Source organism: Magnolia sinica, chromosome 14 (genome assembly GCF_029962835.1).
Source record: "Magnolia sinica isolate HGM2019 chromosome 14, MsV1, whole genome shotgun sequence".
Classification (NCBI taxonomy): domain Eukaryota; kingdom Viridiplantae; phylum Streptophyta; class Magnoliopsida; order Magnoliales; family Magnoliaceae; genus Magnolia; species Magnolia sinica.
The window spans coordinates 7925907-7946327 of NC_080586.1; the positions used below are offsets into that span (position 1 = coordinate 7925907).

General features: G+C 38.9%; 1 protein-coding gene across 1 annotated transcript; it reads left to right on the forward strand.

Moving 5' to 3' along the window:
- Nucleotides 1-9040: 9040 nt before the first annotated feature.
- Nucleotides 9041-20201, forward strand: LOC131225439 (pyrophosphate-energized vacuolar membrane proton pump-like). Its single transcript, XM_058220971.1, has 8 exons — nt 9041-9580; nt 14745-15319; nt 15881-16260; nt 16386-16472; nt 16981-17311; nt 17786-18196; nt 18722-18781; nt 19784-20201. The coding sequence occupies exons 1-8, from the start codon at nt 9352-9354 to the stop codon at nt 19988-19990; spliced, it is 2280 nt and encodes a 759-aa protein (XP_058076954.1). The 5' UTR covers nt 9041-9351; the 3' UTR covers nt 19991-20201.
- Nucleotides 20202-20421: the final 220 nt, after the last annotated feature.

A 20421-nucleotide genomic window follows, 5' to 3' on the forward strand; every position in this document is an offset into this window, starting at 1 on the left:
TAATTCCTCGTGTATAGAGCGGTACAAATCTACGGCCAGGCACACGTGCAAATATGAAATCATGCGTTCCAAATGGAGCTGTACACGAGTCCAACTTCAGCTCGAGCACTAGCTGACCCAACTTGTACTTGGCTCGGTCTGGTCATTGAGCTTGGCTGGCCATCTCGGCTTGTTTCAATTAGCAACTCAGCCCAATTTTAGTCAAAATTGAACTTGTGCGGCATTTTCTCAAACACATGGAGTGCACTTTTAAATTCTGTATGTAAAACAATAATAATGATTTGCATGTATTTCATCAAATGCTCAATAGATAACATCAAAATAAAGATACAAGGGTATTTACTTCATATCCATACTTTCCTCACTACCAACTGACACTTCGTTTAGTCATTTTATCAAATACTTGTGAGCAATGTCAATATGAAATTAATTGAGTCCTTAAACCAGTTCGTTCTGAGTTCGATTCAAGTTAGGGTTCAATCTAAGTCAAGTCAAGCTCCTCAAATAAATTTTGAGCTCAAAAACTCAGCCAACTAGAATTCAATTTCAAACTGAGTACAATCAAGCTTTTTCGAGACGAGTTGAGGAAATTAACCATGCTAACTCAGTTCATGTACCGCTCTAGTTGCATATCTAAGCTTTCCACAAATTTGAAAAAAAAAAAAAACTAAATAACAAGACAATTTAACTCTTTAGGCAGGTCACCGTTAAAATTACGGTTAAAAAACTTTTTTAGCCATTCATATATTTTGATAAGGTATGGAAAAAAGGAAGTGTTAAATGGCCTGATTTTGAAGTCAGAAGACCTAGACAGTGTATCTCAGCTGATGGAAAGCTCAGCTCTCACACACGCGTCACATCATGACAAATGCGCCATAGATAAGCTCATACATGCTTGTGGAATTAACAAATCCGTGTCCTTTTTAACTTAAACTAACCATTGTTTCTTGAATGACCCATCTGTATCAATGGACCAGCGTGACTTTCGAAGTTCGCACATGTGCGTGTGTAAAGATGCACGTGTGGAGGAGGTTACGTGTGACGCAAGCAAACCTCTTTTTTCTTCTTCTTTTTTTTTTTGTTGTCTTTTTAAGACCGTCCTTTTGAAGTTCATGGATTTGAATCGGAACGCGGACTGCGCGACCCCAGACGGTAACGTTCGTGGTTTTAAAAAACGTATTTTCTAAGTACACGGGTTTGAATCGTTCGGAAGCTAAGTGGGGCCCACCTTGAATTTTTTTAAAAAATCCACTTCGTCCATCCATTTTTAAAGCTCATGTTGCGACATTCGTTAAAAAATTAAGCAGATAAAAATCACAAATGTGCCACACGACAGGAAAAGTTGTAATGGAAATGACTATCGTTGAAACATTTCTAGGGTTTAGGGAGACGTTCATATGCCATCCAAACCGTTCATAAGGTCCTTCCCACTGAGATGAACTGAAAATATAAAATCATAGCCTGATTCAAAACTTCTGTGACCCACTAATGTTTCAACGGTGCGAGATCAATCTCCACCATTTCCAGTGGTGTCGCGGATTTGAGTTTCGAATCTACCTATACAAGCTGGAAAAACGGATGGAAGTGGTGGATTTCTCACAAACATAGCTGTGGCCCACCTAGCTTCTGACCAATCTTTAGAAACTTCCTACGGTTGACGTCGCACGGAAGCCGCGTACAATCTTCGAGTCGTTTGAACATTTTGCCAACATTGGAAAGCGTGGGAAAACCACATTGTGCATGATCACGCACGAAGGACACCAAACGTCTTTGCGATCTTTGCGATCCTGAGCACGAGTATACAGATAGTTCACTCGTGTTGTCATTCTGGACCAGTAGGACCCACGGTTAATGATCAGTACCGTCCATCTGATGCACCCTGCATTGGATGGACCATGTCAAACAAATCTCCTCAATTGAATAATCACAGCCATGGAATTGGTGGGATGCAGATGGACGTTAAGAAGACAAATCCAACGACGGTCTACGGAGTTCTAACATTCAAGCTAGATCCATTAAACGGGACGTCCGTTATGAGGCCTAATACGACAGTGGTTTGACCTTTGCTCGGCAAGCGTATTTTAGTAGAGGTTTACCACAACAAGTCTCGATGCGTTGCAATAATATATTGGATTTAAACGGTTCAATTGAATAATTTCAATACTTTGATTATACAAATGTTACGCTGACCGTTCAAATTCAAAGTAAAAGAGCCGATTAGCCAAAGGATTAAAAAAATCTAACTAAGATCTTTCGTGCTTTTGACTTTCCACCCTACAAAGTGAGTGGCTTCATATAAACGGCCTGGATCATTGGAGATGACCACGTTAAGACACATATATATAATATATTTCAATAAATCAGGATGCATACCAAGAGAGTTGAACATTTTCGAGTCGTTGAACATTTTGCCTACATTGGAAAGCGTGGGAATACGTTAAGGTCTAAGCTTCCAAACTGTATATTAATTTCTACTTAGGGGTGGTTGGACGCTTGTAAGTGGTAGATTATTTAGACATGTAAAGAATTTCATAAGAAAGTTGTTTATGTGATATTTTATTTGGGTGAGTTGTAAAGGTTTTTAGGGGTGGTTTTAATTTTTGTAAAATTTTCCTTTATGTGTTTGGTTGATGTGTCCATCACTGCTTGGAAATGGTTATCTAAGGGGGTATTTGAATGGTGGGAATATATGGCATTAGGTGGGATGAGTTTTTAAAAATATAATAATGGGCTTTGTCAGGAAATTATCTTACAATGCCAATGCCGTGAGTTTTGTAATTTCATGGGATCTCATGCTATAGTGTTTGGATGACATGGAATGGAAGAGTTCCAATAACTCTCGGTCGGTGCTCTGTGGGCCTCACCATGATGTATGTGTTTCATCCATGTCGTCCACCCATTCTTCCATGTCATTTTATGGTATGAGCTCAAAAATGAGTTTGATCCAAATCTTGAATGGACTGCACAGTTGGCCGTAGGAGGTTTTTATTGGTATAATTCAATCACTACTGTTTTCCTATGGTGTGGTCCACCTGAGATTTGTATCTACCTCATTTTTGGGATCAAGCATAAAATTATATTTTAAAATGAATGGACGACATAGATAAAACACATATATTATGGTGAGGGTTTACCTAGCACCGATTGCTAGCCACACAAAATCCAAAGCAGACCGGTGCTGCTTCCAAGAAGACCCTACAAACCCACTTTCAACATCAGTCCCAAACAAACCTAAGTTAAAATTCATGGGTTTCACAAAGTCACTTTTACCTACTCGCATCTATTTTCACTATCCAAACACTCCCTAAGCTATTAGAGTGTATTTGTCGAGTAAAAAGGGCTACCTAGATAAGTAGAGTGTTACTGTTACATCATGAAAGATGACTACTTTGAATGGAAGTATGAGTAAGTGTCGCCGCAGAGTGGGCCACCGTGAACATTGGTTGCAAAGTGTGGTGGAATGTTATGTTGGTACGTGTGCATGCACACGTGTGGCTGATATGGCCAAGTGGCTGTAACTTCCTGCTAATAAGTCATTGCATTGGATAAATATTCAGCCAGCAATGTGTATCTGATTTCTCAAGGATGCGACGGCGGTTTATTTGGCTGTTGGAGTTGATAAATCCAAATGTTGTTGGATGTATTAATGCTTATGGAATGATGATATACAATTATGAGAAAATTAAGAAAGGCGCGTCCATACATTTATGCTTGTTTAGAAATCCTTGTCCATTAGCAATCCATAGCTTATTGGCATCTCCCTCTCCCTTATCTCCATGAAGATTCACTGAGCATGTGACAATTGCCATATCTGCACCCATCCAAAGCTTTGTTTTACCTGTTATGATTACAATACTTTAGAGAGCTTAACTAGCACATTCTATTAGCTTGGGAGCTTTTGGTGCATTGATTAGGTTCCTAAAAACATGTAAAATATTTAGTAAATAGAAACTAGGCATTCATCCTAGGGAGAGCTCAAAACAATAGTAAATTTTGTTATTATTTCAAAATCATGTATGAAAACTTGATATAAGATATAACATTGGGTTGGGCTCATTTTTATAAAATCTTTAGCTGATCTTTCAGCTAAATTGATCATCAAGTGGACCATAAAAGTAAGCACATTAATAAAATGAAAGTTGAGCACCACAAAAATATGCCTAAAATTATCAGTTGGGCCATAAGGAAAAGGAGGGGGATTCTTGAAAAGAGAGAGCAACTTGATGGATCTTGAAAGTTGAGTACTACTCTTTAATAAAGAGGTATTCAAAAATAAATTGAAATGCAACTTTTAAAAAGAAACAAAAGTATTTTTGGTGTGAATCATTTACAGTATATGTACATTTTTTTACAACTAGGGAATCTTTCAAGTACCCAAATGGCTCCTTATTTTTACAATATTAAACATGATTATAAATCTTCATACATAGGCAAGGTAAACTCTTACACCCATGCACGCCGTAGTTGGATTTCACCACCTATGGGTATCGAACCCAAGACCTCTTGAAAATCCTCAAGAGTCTACCACTGAGGCAAGGACTGGAACCCTAGCAAGGCATACTTGTATCCGTCCAAATCACTGACCTACTGTAAACCAAGCTAATCAAAAATTGCACTTCAAAGGTAGTGTTAACTGTCTGATATTATTATTATTATTATTATTTTGCTTGGATTTAAACCAAGCAATATACTTTTTAGCCATTCATCCATTAAGACAGCCATAGATGGCTGTGATTGCTTGATCATTGTGATCTTAACAATGTGTTCCATCAACAAAAGGCGTTATAGTTTGGCTGGTCTTGATAGATGTACATCAATGCTACATGTGAGGAGGGTAAGTCACAAGCACATGCTTGATGATATAAAACCCAAATGCTATGAATTGAGCTTCTTTCGCTTAAATGGATTATAATACTTTCTAAAGGCACATTTGGATGATAAGTTTCTTTCAATAAGTTACTTATGCCTCAAATAGCTTATCTTGGGCTACTTAATATGTAGATAAGCATGTTTGATTAATATATATTTTTTAAAACACCTTGTCCAAAAAAAACACATCAAACACATTGGATTACTGAAACACCCAATCTAGCAATGTCGTGACAGTAGGACCTACCATATATAATATATGTGTTATACATTTACCGTTCATTCATTTTGCTAGTTCATTTTAAGGTATTGATCCAAAAATGGGCTAGATCCAAATCGAAGGTGGACCACACTACAACAAATGCTGGTCATTGAACACCCATGATTAAAAACTTCCTAAGGCCTACTGTAATGTTTATTTGCCATCCAACCTATTGATAAGGCTACAGACCGAGATGAAGGGAAAGCACAAATATTGGCTTGATCCAAAACTTTTGTGGCCCCTAGGAAGTTTTTAATGGCGAGTGTTCAATGATCATGTGTCCCTATGGTGTGGTCCACCTGAGATTTGGTTGGGCTTTATTTTTAGGCTCGTATCCTAAAATGAGATGGCAAAAAAAAACAACAACATGGACATACAATGCATACATCAAAGTGCGTCCGACATCATCACTTGACTGAAAACGTTGTTAGCCTAACCTTTGCTCAAGGTGGATCCCAACTCCACCTACCTAGGCCGTTCGTAATGTTTCTTAGAAATCCACACCATCCATCCATTTCACCGTATCATGTTACAAGGTGGGCCCAAAAACAAAATAGATCCAAAGCTTAAGTGAACCACATTTAAGGAGACAATAGACATTAAATGACCACCATTGAAATCTTCCTAAGGCCCATTGTGATGATTATATGCCATCCAAACCGGGTCACAATGTCATTCCTACCCATAAGATCATATGAAGAAACAGGGGGACAGGTAGATATTTCAAAAGTAATAAATGCGGGCCTTATGACTATTTCAATGGTGGAGGTTCAATTTCATTGTTTCAAGTAGTGTGGTATATCTGATTGTTGGATGTACCTTATATTTGGGCCCATGACTAAAATAATCCAATGAAAATGGTAGTCAGGATTTCTCAAAAACGTCATAGAATATATTTCCAAACATGGCCCATCCATTCATCAACTCAACAGTATAGGTTAAGTTGAAAAGTAAAAAATAAAAATAAGCAAATTATCAAAATAAGTTACTTTTTATTATAAGTTCCTTAAGTTTAATAATCAAACTAACTTAAGTTCAAAAGGTAACTTATTAAATTAACATGAATTAAAAAGTTACTTATTGGGCGGTATCCAAATATATAGGCCCTAAGCAAGCCCGAATGCAAGTAAAACTTTACTCTGATTGATCTCTGAATCAGCAGTAGGTTTGCACTTGGACATTTCCAGACTCCAAGTTATAAGTACAACAACAAAATGCAAAAGAAGAAGAAGAAGGAGATTGAGATGCTACACTAGGATACATTGTAGATGACTAGTCGATTTTGATGGATTATATAACCATTGTGGACATTTAGGACACTTATGTGGTAATGAATGAGTTGCTTGTGCTTTATTTCATTATTTTGACATTTTTAATTAGCATCATTAACCATTTAGAAGGGTAGAGATATGTTTATGCATTCCCCATGATTTAGAAGACAGTTATAATTACATGTTGTAAAGCATGTGTTGTTGTAGAGCGTTGTAGAGGCCGTCGCAAATGGGCTATTAGGGGCAACATTCTCTGCATGACATGCCCCATGCCACGGGTTCTATGATGTCGTGGCATGTCCAAAAATGCTTGATTTTTTACTCTTTTTCGTTCTTTAAATGATGACTTAATGTGTAGGTGTCCTTTTAAACCTTTCAGATGGGCCATGAGTTTTATTGAAAATAGATTGGAGAGCTTATCTTCTGCGCTATATATATTATTAATTATTAATGCATATGGCTAAGTAGATGGTTTTAGTATTTTCACAAAGCAGGATGGAGAGGAAACGTTTGTCAATCATTTCATTTTTCTTTATAAACTTTCCATGTGAATCCAAATGTTCTAGTAAGAATTGCAAGGAACATAAGAAGAAACCAAATGCAAAATGGCCCACTTGATCATTTTGAAATACGACAATCCATTTTTGAGCCACTTGCCCATGGTTAATCCAATCCATCTAATTCATTGCTCGATCAGGGAATGCCATGTGTGGTCCACAAAATTCCAACAAATATCAGAAAAAAATTTGTAGATAATTGTATGTGTTCATCTAAACAAGGGGGGCATGATCTAAGTTATGACTCGTCATATCCTCCATAACATTTGTCAAGCATGCTCGAAGGTTGTAACGCCTTATTTGGACGGCCAGCCCTTCTTGTTCCTCGGCGTCTTTGCATGGTCACCTGTCCTAAACTCAATGCCACGCAGTCGCAACACCATCACCTCATTATCCTTATTGATTACCCCATGCATCCATTCGCCTTTGGCCTGCGGGTGCCACGCTTCTCTAATCCTTTTCGGCACACATTACAAGCACTTATACTGCATTCAATCTATATCCAAACTTAGCAAAACAAGACTTTTACCATTAATATTCCATCTATGTGTTTAGAAAAAACTCAAAATAACAAGCTCATGAAATTCTAGAAGCAATTGAGTGGTGGACCATCAATGGTGTTTAATATTCAATTAGTCCATAAAGCATGACAAGGACTGTTTTGTCATTTTCTAGCACGGCCATGGGCTAGATTCATATGTTAGTTTAGTACCATTTATAAAATGATGGCTACTCATCCTCCCTCCCATGTGGAAATAATGCGCTACTTTCTAGACATGAACCGGATTTCAATCCCTAATGGGAGGCTTTATGAGCAAAAGCCCCCGTCATAGTGAATCCAAAAATGTTATGTAAATGACAAAAATACCCTTTTATAGGAATTTATTTTGATAGTGTGTGGAACCCATTGCCATTTATAAATGGTATGGAACTTGTTTATTAAAGTCCCTCAATCATAAATATTGGACACCCATAAAATTTTACTAATCCTATAATAAAGTGAGCCACACTATAAAAAATGATAAAGATGACGACCCAAGAACCTCCAAATTCACATAGTGGCCCACTTGATGATTAGATCATCCTAAGTTTTGGCTCATCTCAATTTTATGGTAGAGTAACCATGCTGAAATTTTGGATGACAAATATGCACTATGGTAGGCCCTGTTATCTACAACTAATTGCCTTTGAAACAGGTGTGAAAGTGTCAATTGATCACCTCTACCTACACACATGGTAGACGAGTATGCAAGCTTTTTTAGGATCATCGCTATCAGCCTTCAAGTAATTAGGACAAGCTACATGAATGATGTTTTGTCACTGCACTCTATTATAGCTATAACTTTATTTAGACCATAGATTATTAAATATACATAGTTTTTTACTAACTCTACATATGTCCCATCGTCATGTTATCATATTGCTTAGATTCATTTTGAAAGTTACAGCATAAGTTTGACACAAATTACTAGGGCTGGCAAAGGATAAGCTTGGGGTGGGTGTTAGCTCGGCTTTTGAATTATTTTAGGTTGGGCCATCAAGCCAAGCTAATTCAAAATTTAGATTTTTCTAAGTTCGAGCCTGACTCATTGACACCTATAGTAATTATCAATTTGATACTGTTATTTTTCTTTATTTAAATTTAGGACCGACAATAAAAACACAAAATTCTCACAAATATAATATGATAGACTATTACATAAATTGATAACAATTAGGTACTAACTAAATAACAGACCTAGTAGGTGTTCCTCATCATACATGATATACGACAAAAATGCCCTTGAAACATTAGCCAAGCGCAAGCTGGGCTAAGGGCTCCTAAACATAGATTGATGTTGGTCCAATTAATAAATGAACTTAATAGCTCCTGGACATGGACTGATATTGGTCAATTAATAGATGAGCTTAAATTTGGATACCTGGTTTTCCAGCCAAAATACTGGCCTAAGCGGGCCAAGCCCGGAAGCCCATGGGCGAGCCGCCCTTACTCCCAAGTCAATGTGTTGTGGCCGGTACTCTCGAGGTGTACGATAAAAATTGATTCCATTCTCTTTTTATCTTCCTGGAACAAGAAAAGACTAGATCAAAGATAATGATCATGGAATGTTGGTAATCACCAACCGTTAACCACAATCCAAGGGTGGTTAATAAAAGAGGGAAGCGTGTGATAGAAACTCTTGCGGGAGATTTCATTCACTGTTGATAGAGAGAGAGAGAGAGAGGTGGTTTCTCATTGCAGAGTCAATGATCAAGGCCACTAGATAAAACCCAAATCACAAACCTCAAGAAGCTCATAACCCATTTCCAGTTTTTCCTTTTGTTTGGTCCTTTCAGAGAGAGAGAGAGAGAGAGAGAGAGAGAGAGAGAGAGTTTTTGAGAAGAAGGCTAAATGGGGTTGATGGGTGAGACAGTGACAGAGATTGTGATACCAGTGGCTGCAGTGATAGGGATTGGGTTTGCTTTGGTGCAATGGTTTCTGGTATCAAAGGTGAGGGTTTCAATCGATTCTGGTGTGAAGAATGGATACAATGACAGGCTGATTGAGGATGAAGAAGAGAATGTTGACTCTCAAGAAGTGGTTGTCAAATGTGCTGAAATTCAGAGTGCAATCTCTGTTGGTGAGTTTTTTTTTTTTTACAATTGTCTTTGTTGTTTTGGTGAATGGTGTGTTTTTGTTTTGTGTTGGTTTTGTTTGTGATTGGTGGGGTTTGGTTGTTTTAATGGTTGGATTAGTGGGTTTTGATTTTATTTTTTTTTCTTTGTGTTTTTTGTAACTTTAATTTTTGTTCTTTGTTTATTTTCGTGTGGTTTTTGGGTTATGTGGATTGTGTTTGTGTCTGATGACAAGCATTTGATTAGTGGGATTCATGGTTTTAATGGTGGGATTAGTGGGTTTTTTTTTTCCCTGTTTTTATGTATGTATTTTGTTGGATTTTTAGTGAGGATGATTGGGTATTTAGGTTGAGTTGATAATGTTTGTGATTTGTAGGTTGTGATGATTTTAAAAGTTGGAATTTGTATTAGTGCGATTTATTTATTAAGTTTTTTTTTTTTTTTTTGTGTGTGATTTTGTTCTTTTTCATTTTCTTATCTGTGTTGATTTTTTATTTTTATTTTATTATTATTATTTTTTGGAGGGGGATGGGTTTTTGGTGTGGGTATTTTAAGTAAGGATGATGGTTTTGGGTGGGTCCGATTTTTCTTTCTTTTGATTGTGTTCTTTCTGTTCTTACTTTTTTTTAGACTGCTCTTTGTTTACTTTATTTTATTTTTGTGGAGATGGGTTTTGGGGTATTCTTCTTCTTCTTCTTCTTCTTCTTCATTTTTAATTTTTATTATTATTATAGATTTTTGGGTTGAATGGTTTGATTAGTGTATGGAACCTTCCATTTTTTTCCAGATAAACTTTGTTTTTATATCTATACTTTTTGTTGGGTGTTATTTTAGTGATGATAAGGATGAGTTTTGGCTCGAATTGTTCATGTCTGAGATTCTGGTTTCAAAGGTTTCAATTTCATGGTTTTTTTTTTTTTTAATTATTTTGTTCAATTTGTGTTTTTTAATCCGTAGTTGGGTTTGTTTCTGGTTTCTGTTTCACATCACTGATCTTAAAGGTTTAAATGTTTTCTTTTTTCTCCTGCTGGGTTTGTTTGCCATTTATTTATTTATTTTTTGGATCTTTACTGTTGGTACTGTAGTGGGAGATGATAAGTTATTATTTGGTTGAATGGATTTTTCGCATGGTTGAGTGCTTATTCTTTATCTTGCTTCTTCTTCTTCTGCATAGTTTATCAGATCGAACCTTTAAAAGAAAAATAAATAAATTCAGTACATGTCTTAACAGAAAAAAGCATTTTGATAGTGTGATTAAAATAAAAAACTTCTTTTTTGTTAGGTTGTTTTCTTTTTTAACATTTTCTCCTGTATTATGAAGGTTGTTGGGTTTTGGGGCTAATATTGTTCCAGAACACTGGTTTTTGATGGTTGAGATGATTTTTAAATTCTTTGCTATCTGTTTCTTCATTTCATCTCTGGTTGGTTTTATGTGATTAGATGTGCAAGTCTCTGGCTTTTTAATTTGAACATGCGTTGAAGGAAATATATGGTTGTTCAAGGAGTGTTGGATTTCTTCCTTCCAGGCGTTGTTTGATTTCTGGGTCCCATGTTACTTATTTATTTCAAAATCCTAAATGCCCAGTTCTTCAGATCTAGAAAAGTTGCATACTTTGGATTTTAATCACGCTCTCTCCAAAATTCAACCCAGGGTAGTGGAAATGGTTCACAGCTTTGAATCATTTTATGTGATTTCTGAATGGTTCACGAATTAGTTTATTGTTCTTTGTCATCAGCATTGCCTTTATGTTTCAATGCTTACTGTCTGTTGATCCTATGTACTGGTCTGATGCCATCACCACAATATTGTAGATTTAACATGTAGACATTTTCCTTTTTAGCACTTACAATCTAGGGATGATATCGTTTTAACATTAAATTTGAACTTCATTTATGTTTTCCAATATTCTTTTTCCTGGGTCTTTTAAAAGTATCTTTCAAATAATTCATTTTTCAAGGAGTCCACAACTTCTCTAGCGTCTTGAGTTTTATTTTAGTGTATGTTAATCGTTAAATAATTTTTAGATTTCAATTTCAAGAACACTGGTTCCTAGGGGTGCAACATGGGTGAATTGGGTTGGGTTGAGTGCTAACTCGAGCTCATCCCAATCTCAAGAGGACCCAACCCGGGGTGCCTAACCCAAACCCAACCTGACTTAAATACATGTGATTATTCCCAACTTGACCGAACCCAACCCAAACCCAAGTCGCAGCCTTGCTAGTTCCTCTGATATTTAATAGTGGGTGATGGGTTTCTTCTTTGATGTGAACTGCTTGTGCACATTTGTTATGCTTTTTCATAGGATTTTGGTCTCTGGACTTTGATTCCCTTTAAAATAATAATAAAATTTTTTTTATTAGAACACCCATCATCAATCATTTGGTGAGAGAGTTTTTTTTTTTTTTTTAATTTTTATTGAAAGGTAATGGTAATTTATTAAGCAAGCGCCAAAAAGGCAACAAAGAATACAAAGATAGCACAACCATCAAACCCCACCATTACAAAGACAAATCTGCAACCCGTCAAATTACATTGGCATAGACCATCCACTCTCCCCACCATTGCACATACCCCATTCCGAAACAAAACACTTAATCTTCACTCTTATGCATTCAAAACTGTGTCTAACGTTGTGGAAGCATCTCCAATTTCTCTCCTCCCAGTTTGCCCATAGCCCCGCCATCAAACATAAATTGTGTTGATTCTTTTGAGTAATATATCTGAAAGTGCCCCGTGATTCTTTATTGAAATCATTTTGGACACAACTGGTACATTGCAAAATAACTATTCCTCTGACATCGCCACAGAGGCCAACTGAATTCGGTGTTACCCAAGACACATCAAAAGCGGTGAAAACTCCATTCCACACCTTAAGAGCAAAGGGGTAATGAAGGAACTAGTGGTTAACCGATTTGAGGTTATCACCACACCTCAAGTAGATGTTGGTTAAGATCATCCCCCGCTTTTGAAGATTATCAACAGTTAAAGAGGTTTTGTTTTGGAAGCTTATTTGTGAGGGATCCATTTTTTTAAAATTTTATTTATTTATTTATTATTTTTTTAATGCAGCATCATCTTGTATTGTTGTGTGGCTGTGAAAGGTTATCCATGGAATTATTCCTCATCTCTCGTCCTATGCTGGAAAGGATTATGATATCCGTAGCTGACTCATTGTTCCAGAAATGGTCCTGATAAATCGTAGAAAAGTACAAACTTGTATGGAATCTAAATTTTCTAATCTTTATCCAAGTTCGAAAATATATGGTGTTTTCACTAGTCACTACCTTGCAGTTCAGGTGGGGTCATCTGCATTTATATCTTGCTTCAAATTAGTTTGAATTTTTTCAGACAATCAGGTGGGTCACAGGAATCTGAGGATATTTTGCTTCCTCTGATTTGAGATGTCATTTTGTTTTATGCTAGGGATTTCCTGGACTCTTACTTTCTGTAGCAAAGAATTTTTGTGATGTCTGTTTCACCTCATATTTTGGAAGTTCGGATGACTATTGGATGTCTCCTTCCACCTGACCCCACCGTGGAGCCATATCATGTGATTTGAATCGATCAAACAACCGTAGATCTCCAATCAGTGGACCACAAACAGATGATGAGAAGAAAAAGAGCAGCAGTATCTACCCAATGGCAGAAGTCCTCAGATCGCATGGTTAGGATCATTAGATTGGAGCAACTTTTGCGCTACGAGCCTACTGAATGAATAGCCTCTATCAGGTTGATGTTGTGCTAAAGATTCAAATGGGTCAGCTCAACCTGACAGGTTATTTGACCCACTAAATGCTTCTGGATCTGAAATCGGACCCATTGGTCAGGTCTGGGTCCAAAATACCTCTCCAACTATCAAATTGGTCAGGTTTGGAACCTTGCAAAGTTGGCCTGATGTGAACTGCCCCAGACCTGGCTTTTAAATGAGTCATATTTGGACCATTCAAAAAAAGACCTGACCTGAACTTGATCTAGCATCAACCCTAATTTAGGAAATTAAGGCAAATGACAGAAATGTAAAACCCAGCTAAATAAAATGTATAGTTGGGTGCTTAACAGGCAGACTATATTAAATAGGGAATTATTAATTAGACCAACCCTCTGTGGATCCCACCCAAACGGGATCCAATGTTAAATGGGTCAGGTAGAATCCTTTATTCTGGACCCAAGCCAGGCCCAATCAAGACCCGATTTATTTCGCCAGGGACCTCAACCAACGTGGTTCATATACTAATGAATTGGGGCCTGGGCTGAAATCTAGACCTGATTATTAGAAGGTCGTGTCTGGAACTCCTCTCAACCCAACCCGAACTGATCCATTTGCACCCCTATGTGTGGACGGGGATCAATCACCTACTTCTGATGGAAGTTTCCATAAGTGGCTTCTTGTAGCATCTTTTCACATTTAATATTTTTATATTTTTATTGTGCATTTCATTTTAAATACTCTTTATTAAATATAAATATTCAGGCATTGCTATACCATACCCAAGACAAATACATACATATGCATACCCATGTTGTAGATGTATGGATGCGGGTGCCTTGGGGTATTTGAAGGATCCAGGTTTCACAGACTGAAATAAGCTTATAAAAAAGGCAACTGGTAGATGAATCCAACAGGCCATGGTGAGCCTTTAGGTTTTGCAAACGGGTCCACGGCCACCCTTATTTAGATATAGAAATTAATTTGCTAGTGATCTGATTTTGCCATTCTTTGGATTTGAGCATTTCCAATAACCATTACATTCAAGTATGCAGTAAATATTTTGTTGAAAATATGCTCTAATCTGTCAGAAATAGAGACACCTTGTTTATATTTATGCGTGTGTGCATGTGGGTGGATGGGTATTGGCATGCGTACACGTGTGTGCACCAGAGCACGTGTCTGTGGGTGCAGGCACACATGAACACACACACACACACACACACACACATCTGTATGCATTGCTTTTGCATGCATGTATGTGTAATTGATTTCGTATTTATGCATGTAAATATGTGCATCTGGTGAATGTCCATGTGGATCATTTTGGTAATGATTGAAATTCAGGTCTTTTACTGTTGATAATTCTGCCACCTTCAGAAATATGTGAATTCTTATTATCTTGAAAACATGGATTTATTACGATCTTCTCAATCTCATTTCAATCGATTCATGTTTCTAGGTGCAACTTCATTTCTATTTACCGAATACAAGTATCTTGGCGTTTTCACAGTCGTCTTTGGTGTGATTATATTTCTCTTCCTTGGTTCGGTGAAGGGTTTTAGCACGGCAAGTGAACCTTGCACCTATAATAAGGAGAAGCTCTGTAAACCCGCCTTGGCAAACGCGCTTTTTACAACTATTGCATTTCTACTTGGCGCTGTAACCTCCGTTCTCTCGGGTTTCCTCGGGATGAAGATTGCAACTTACGCAAATGCGAGAACAACGCTGGAAGCCAGGAAGGGTGTTGGAAAGGCATTCATTACTGCTTTTCGTTCCGGTGCAGTGATGGGTTTCCTTCTGGCTGCCAATGGGCTTTTGGTTCTTTACATTTCCATCAATCTCTTCGGATTGTATTATGGAGATGACTGGGAGGGTCTCTATGAATCAATTACTGGCTATGGCCTTGGAGGTTCCTCAATGGCACTCTTTGGAAGAGTTGGAGGAGGTATATACACAAAAGCAGCTGATGTCGGCGCTGATCTTGTTGGAAAAGTTGAAAGGAATATCCCTGAAGACGATCCGCGAAACCCTGCTGTATAATCTCCTATATAAATTGCACATTTTTCCCCTTTTCAATTTTTCTTCTGTTTGTCATTCAATAGCTTCTGATATGTACAATATCCTGAGGTCATGGTTGGCTTGTGCAGATTGTTCATCTGTTGGGCCCATGGTGAATAGGCCATGACAAAAAAATCTTCTCCTTCGGAAAATCCCAGCCATTCAGTTTGTGGCCTGCAAATAGCAGGTTAGGGAAAAGAAAACAACAAAAATGGTCCTTACTCAACTGAAAAGGAGCCAAAGATTGGTTAGTTAGGACCTTCCCAATCTAGGAATGGTCCATCCATGCTGGGGCCCACTTCTACAAACTGAAAGCTGAGGATACTATTCATGTCATCAATAACAGATCATACAATCCCTCTCTGAAGCATATCTTCTAGTGGATTGATTTTTGTTTAGGGTGTCTGATTGGACCAAATATAATTCGGTACAAATAAATCTTGAAACTCCATGATATTTGGTGCAGCCAAACATACCTTTTTAAAAAATTAAAAAATAGTGATATAAAATTTCTGACCATTTCTATTTATTTTGCAGGTTATTGCAGATAATGTGGGTGATAATGTGGGCGATATTGCTGGGATGGGCTCTGATCTGTTTGGGTCTTATGCCGAATCTTCCTGTGCAGCACTGTTTGTAGCATCAATTTCCTCCTTTGGAATCACCCACGACCTCTCTGCAATGTTATATCCTCTGATTATAAGCTCAATGGGGATTATTGTTTGCCTAATCACCACGCTTTTTGCAACCGATATCTTTGAGATTAAGAGTGTAAGCCAGATTGAACCCGCTTTGAAGCGGCAACTTCTCATCTCCACGATCCTGATGACCATTGGCATTGCAATCATCACCTTCATTGCTCTGCCATCCAAATTCACTATCTTCGACTTTGGAGCGGAAAAGACCGTGAAAAATTGGTACAATTGGGATTTTTTGTACCTTGATTTCCTCCTGTCCAAAAAAATAAAATTAAAAATCCTCCTGTCTTTGTAAGAATTTATATATTCCAGTGCCAATTTCATTTTCTTTTTCTGTTACACAGGCACCTCTTCTTCTGTGTTTCGATTGGCTTGTGGGCGGGACTCGTCATTGGGTATATTACCGAGTATTATACTAGCAATGCTTACAGGTGAGGCCCGCTCTTTCATGCTACTAAGTGAGATAGCTATTATATTATTATGTGATTCTCAATCTACATGAACTGCATTGCTTTTTGTTTGACCCAGCAATGGTACAGGTTGGGTCACTCTTAATAACCTAATCCGTTGATTTGGTTTGCTCCATTATGGGATGGGCCATGCTCTAATCTCTTCCCTATCAGATGATCCTAGCCATCCTATGGATATGGCCAATTAGTACGAATGGTGTGCCTTTAGTGGGGGTCTGATTGGATGGTTAGGACCATCCAATGGGGAAGGTTTTGGGTTATCTCTCCCATCCACCATGGGACCTGGATGATTTAGACCCCTGAAATGGTGTATCCTACATGTGCAGTTTATTGGGCCGGTCAAATGCTCAATTGAGCATCATATATCTTAACTAATTTCCTGGCATGTTTGACTATCACCCTTTGTGTAGCAGATCTGATTCTCAATAAGAAACAATGATTATGAGTTGAAATTTGGTGAATCGTGCAGTCCGGTGCAGGATGTGGCTGATTCTTGCAGGACGGGTGCTGCAACAAATGTTATTTTTGGGCTGGCTTTGGGATACAAATCTGTCATAATTCCCATTTTCGCCATTGCTATAGCCATCTACGTGAGCTTCAGCTTGGCTGCCATGTATGGAATTGCAGTGGCTGCTCTAGGAATGCTTAGTACGATTGCGACTGGACTTGCAATCGATGCCTATGGACCCATCAGTGACAATGCTGGCGGGATTGCGGAGATGGCTGGAATGAGTCACAAGATCCGTGAGAGAACAGATGCCCTTGATGCCGCTGGAAACACCACTGCTGCCATCGGAAAGGTAATGCTTTCACATGCCAGTTTCATCCTTGTCTGGGCGGGAAAGAGCCACATGTGCGACCTCTCCACAGCTCTACTTGTCGCTGCATGTGCCGCCGTTGTATTTGTGTAGGACATCCAGCAGTGCATCAGGTTGGCTCCACTATTTTGATTACCCTGCCCAAAAATCAAGCCAATCAAGCCATCAAGTGGGCGGCAGGCATACAAAAGTGAATGGCAGTTTAGAAGAGTTGCCAAAGGTCACTCAATGTACACGTCGGGTCCTGATGAGTGGGTCATGCATTCTTTGGGTGGGATTATTTAAATGGTGGGCCCACCCATCTGGTGCATGTATCCATCATAACATGCTCCATTGTCATATAAGCATGTGCATGGAGGTGCATGTTTTGGATTTAAACTGAACTTTGATTGTAAGATATACTAATTTCTATTCTCGATTTCCTAGAATCTTGACATGTTCTGGTTTTTCGTCAAGGGTTTCGCAATTGGTTCAGCCGCCCTTGTATCACTTGCTTTGTTCGGCGCCTTTGTGAGCAGAGCTGGACTCAAGACCGTTGATGTGTTAACTCCCAAGGTTTTCGTTGGATTGATCGTGGGTGCCATGCTTCCATACTGGTTTTCTGCCATGACAATGAAGAGCGTGGGCAGTGCAGCCCTGAAGATGGTGGAAGAGGTCCGCAGGCAGTTCAACACAATCCCAGGGCTCATGGAAGGAACAACGAAACCAGATTATGCAAATTGCGTGAAGATCTCTACTGATGCTTCGTTGAAGGAGATGATTCCTCCTGGTGCACTGGTTATGCTCACGCCTTTGATTGCTGGGACCTTCTTCGGGGTGGAGACGCTGGCCGGGGTTCTTGCTGGTTCGCTTGTTTCTGGCGTGCAGGTTCTGTCACTTCCCTTTGCTTGTATGCATATTACTTAATGGGTTTCCTAAGATCTCAACCTCCACCCATGCAGTCACACATATCAATGTCATTGTGAAATGACTCGGTGACTCAGATCGACTCATTCAATCTCCAGTCAAGTCAGCGGTGAATCACTCCGAATCGACTCAGATGAGTCACACGACACTCATCCAAGTCTAAAAACCATGGTCCACGTGGCACACATGTCCAAGAACCTAGCTGCCCAGCATGTAGGACTAGTTGTTATGTTCCTTGGCTTAAAAATCAGGCTGGTTCAAATCTCCAAAAAGAGTTGGCCAACGGTCCACTTTCAGCATGCATGTATGGCGCACCTGATGACTAGAGATGAGCCCGATTCCTGCTCCAGGGCACATACACAATGGGCAGCTTGGGTGTGGCATGCATGGTTGACTACAAGGGATGGGACTGACGTGTGTGGATAATTAGTAAATGTATGAATCTTTCATGGGTTGTTAATAACTTGTAGAATCCTGTTTTCGCAGGTCGCCATCTCAGCCTCTAACACAGGTGGTGCTTGGGATAATGCTAAAAAGTATATAGAGGTAATAATCTCTCTCCCTCTCTCTCCCCTCGATGAAAATCTCCAATATGACATCGAGTGACAGTTCTTGCTTGAAAAGTGCTGTCGATTTTTCTTCATTCCCCAATTTCATTTTATTGAAGAGGCTAAATACATCGGCAACCGTTTTTGATGCACCTGTTGCCGTGCCTCAGTGGTAAACTCTTTGGAGTTTCAACACGAGGTCACGGGTTCAAGCATCCCTTGTGGTGCGAGTGCATGTGTAGGTGGAAAAAAAAGACAGAAGCAACCGTTTTTGATAGAGGTCGATTTGTGGCCATCATGACCATATGCTTTTGTGCCTCCCCATCTGATCTTCTTGCTGAAGCTCAACCAATTTGTCTTTTGGTTTGAGAACTGCTAGGGAAGCTTGCATGAAGGCAGATTGAAGAGGAGATTCATGAGATTGGAGCCATTCATCAGCTCTTGGCCCATTGTTAACATTTTCTGCCTAAAACCAGGCTAGTCAACTGATCATGTGGGCCATGCATGTACATTGAAAGTTGAATCTCTTTTCTGCCAACCATCCATTTTTTCTCACACATGCTTGCTTGATGAGTTAACTGGCTGACTTTTGTATTGTTGGATATTCATGGTGGCCCCACCTGATGAATGGGCAGGATCATGTTTGCCTTGAATCTTTTCTTCCGTCCGTCCACCCGTGGACTTTTTTTTTTTTTTTCACATGCACACGCACCCCACACACGCACGCCATATTGGAATTTCACCACCTATGGGTACTCGAACCCTTGACCCGGTGTTGAAACTCCTGAGAGTCTACCACCCGAGTAAGAGTAAGGACCCGTGGACTTGCCTTAGCAGTTGTTCTTTACTTTTGCTTGTCTTTACGATTAATATTCTATATAGTTGTTGGGAGTAGAGATGACATTCGAGTCGAGCTGGGAGGCCTTAACTGTATTTCATTGTCATTTTGTTGATCTATCATTGGCCGGGATTCTGATTTTGGATATGATCTTCTATGCAGGCGGGTGCTTCTGACCATGCACGGACATTGGGTCCAAAGGGCTCCGACCCACACAAGGCAGCCGTGATTGGGGACACCATCGGTGATCCCCTCAAGGACACTTCTGGACCATCCCTCAACATCTTGATCAAGCTCATGGCAGTGGAATCTTTGGTGTTTGCTCCTTTCTTCGCAACTCACGGCGGATTGATTTTCAAATGGCTCTGAAATGGAATTATGAACAGTCAGGTTTAGCTCAATGTTGCAACATTGTTAGCCTCAGTTTTGTTTCAGCTCGTAGTTGAATGTAGACTGGCCTGTGTTCAATGATCCAAGTTATATATAAAAAAAAAGGCGGTACAAAGGTATGGTTTTGCCACTGTATCGTTGTTTGTATTTCCATTTCTCTAATGAATCAAAATAACATAGTTACCATCAATAGGCTTTTATTTTTCCCTCCAAATAGATAATGTGGCCCCCACAAACATGCATGTTCTATTGGTGGGTCACCCTGCATGAAAAGAATGGATGGTTTGAAAGAAAATTGATAATGGTTCGCATTTGACCTACATGGGTGGCCTGCTTGATTTATGATTAGAAATAGAATGCCTTTCCTAATGAAGGAAAATCAGCATTTTGCTACTCTCCCATCCCTGATA

Bases quoted from the DNA above. Each gene is read 5' to 3' on its own strand.
- LOC131225439 (XM_058220971.1), top strand. From the start codon at position 9,352: ATGGGGTTGATGGGTGAGACAGTGACAGAGATTGTGATACCAGTGGCT. The intron at 16,261-16,385 runs GTACAATTGGGA...TCTGTTACACAG, and splicing joins GAAAAGACCGTGAAAAATTG to GCACCTCTTCTTCTGTGTTT. The intron at 17,312-17,785 runs GTAATGCTTTCA...TTTTTCGTCAAG, and splicing joins CCACTGCTGCCATCGGAAAG to GGTTTCGCAATTGGTTCAGC.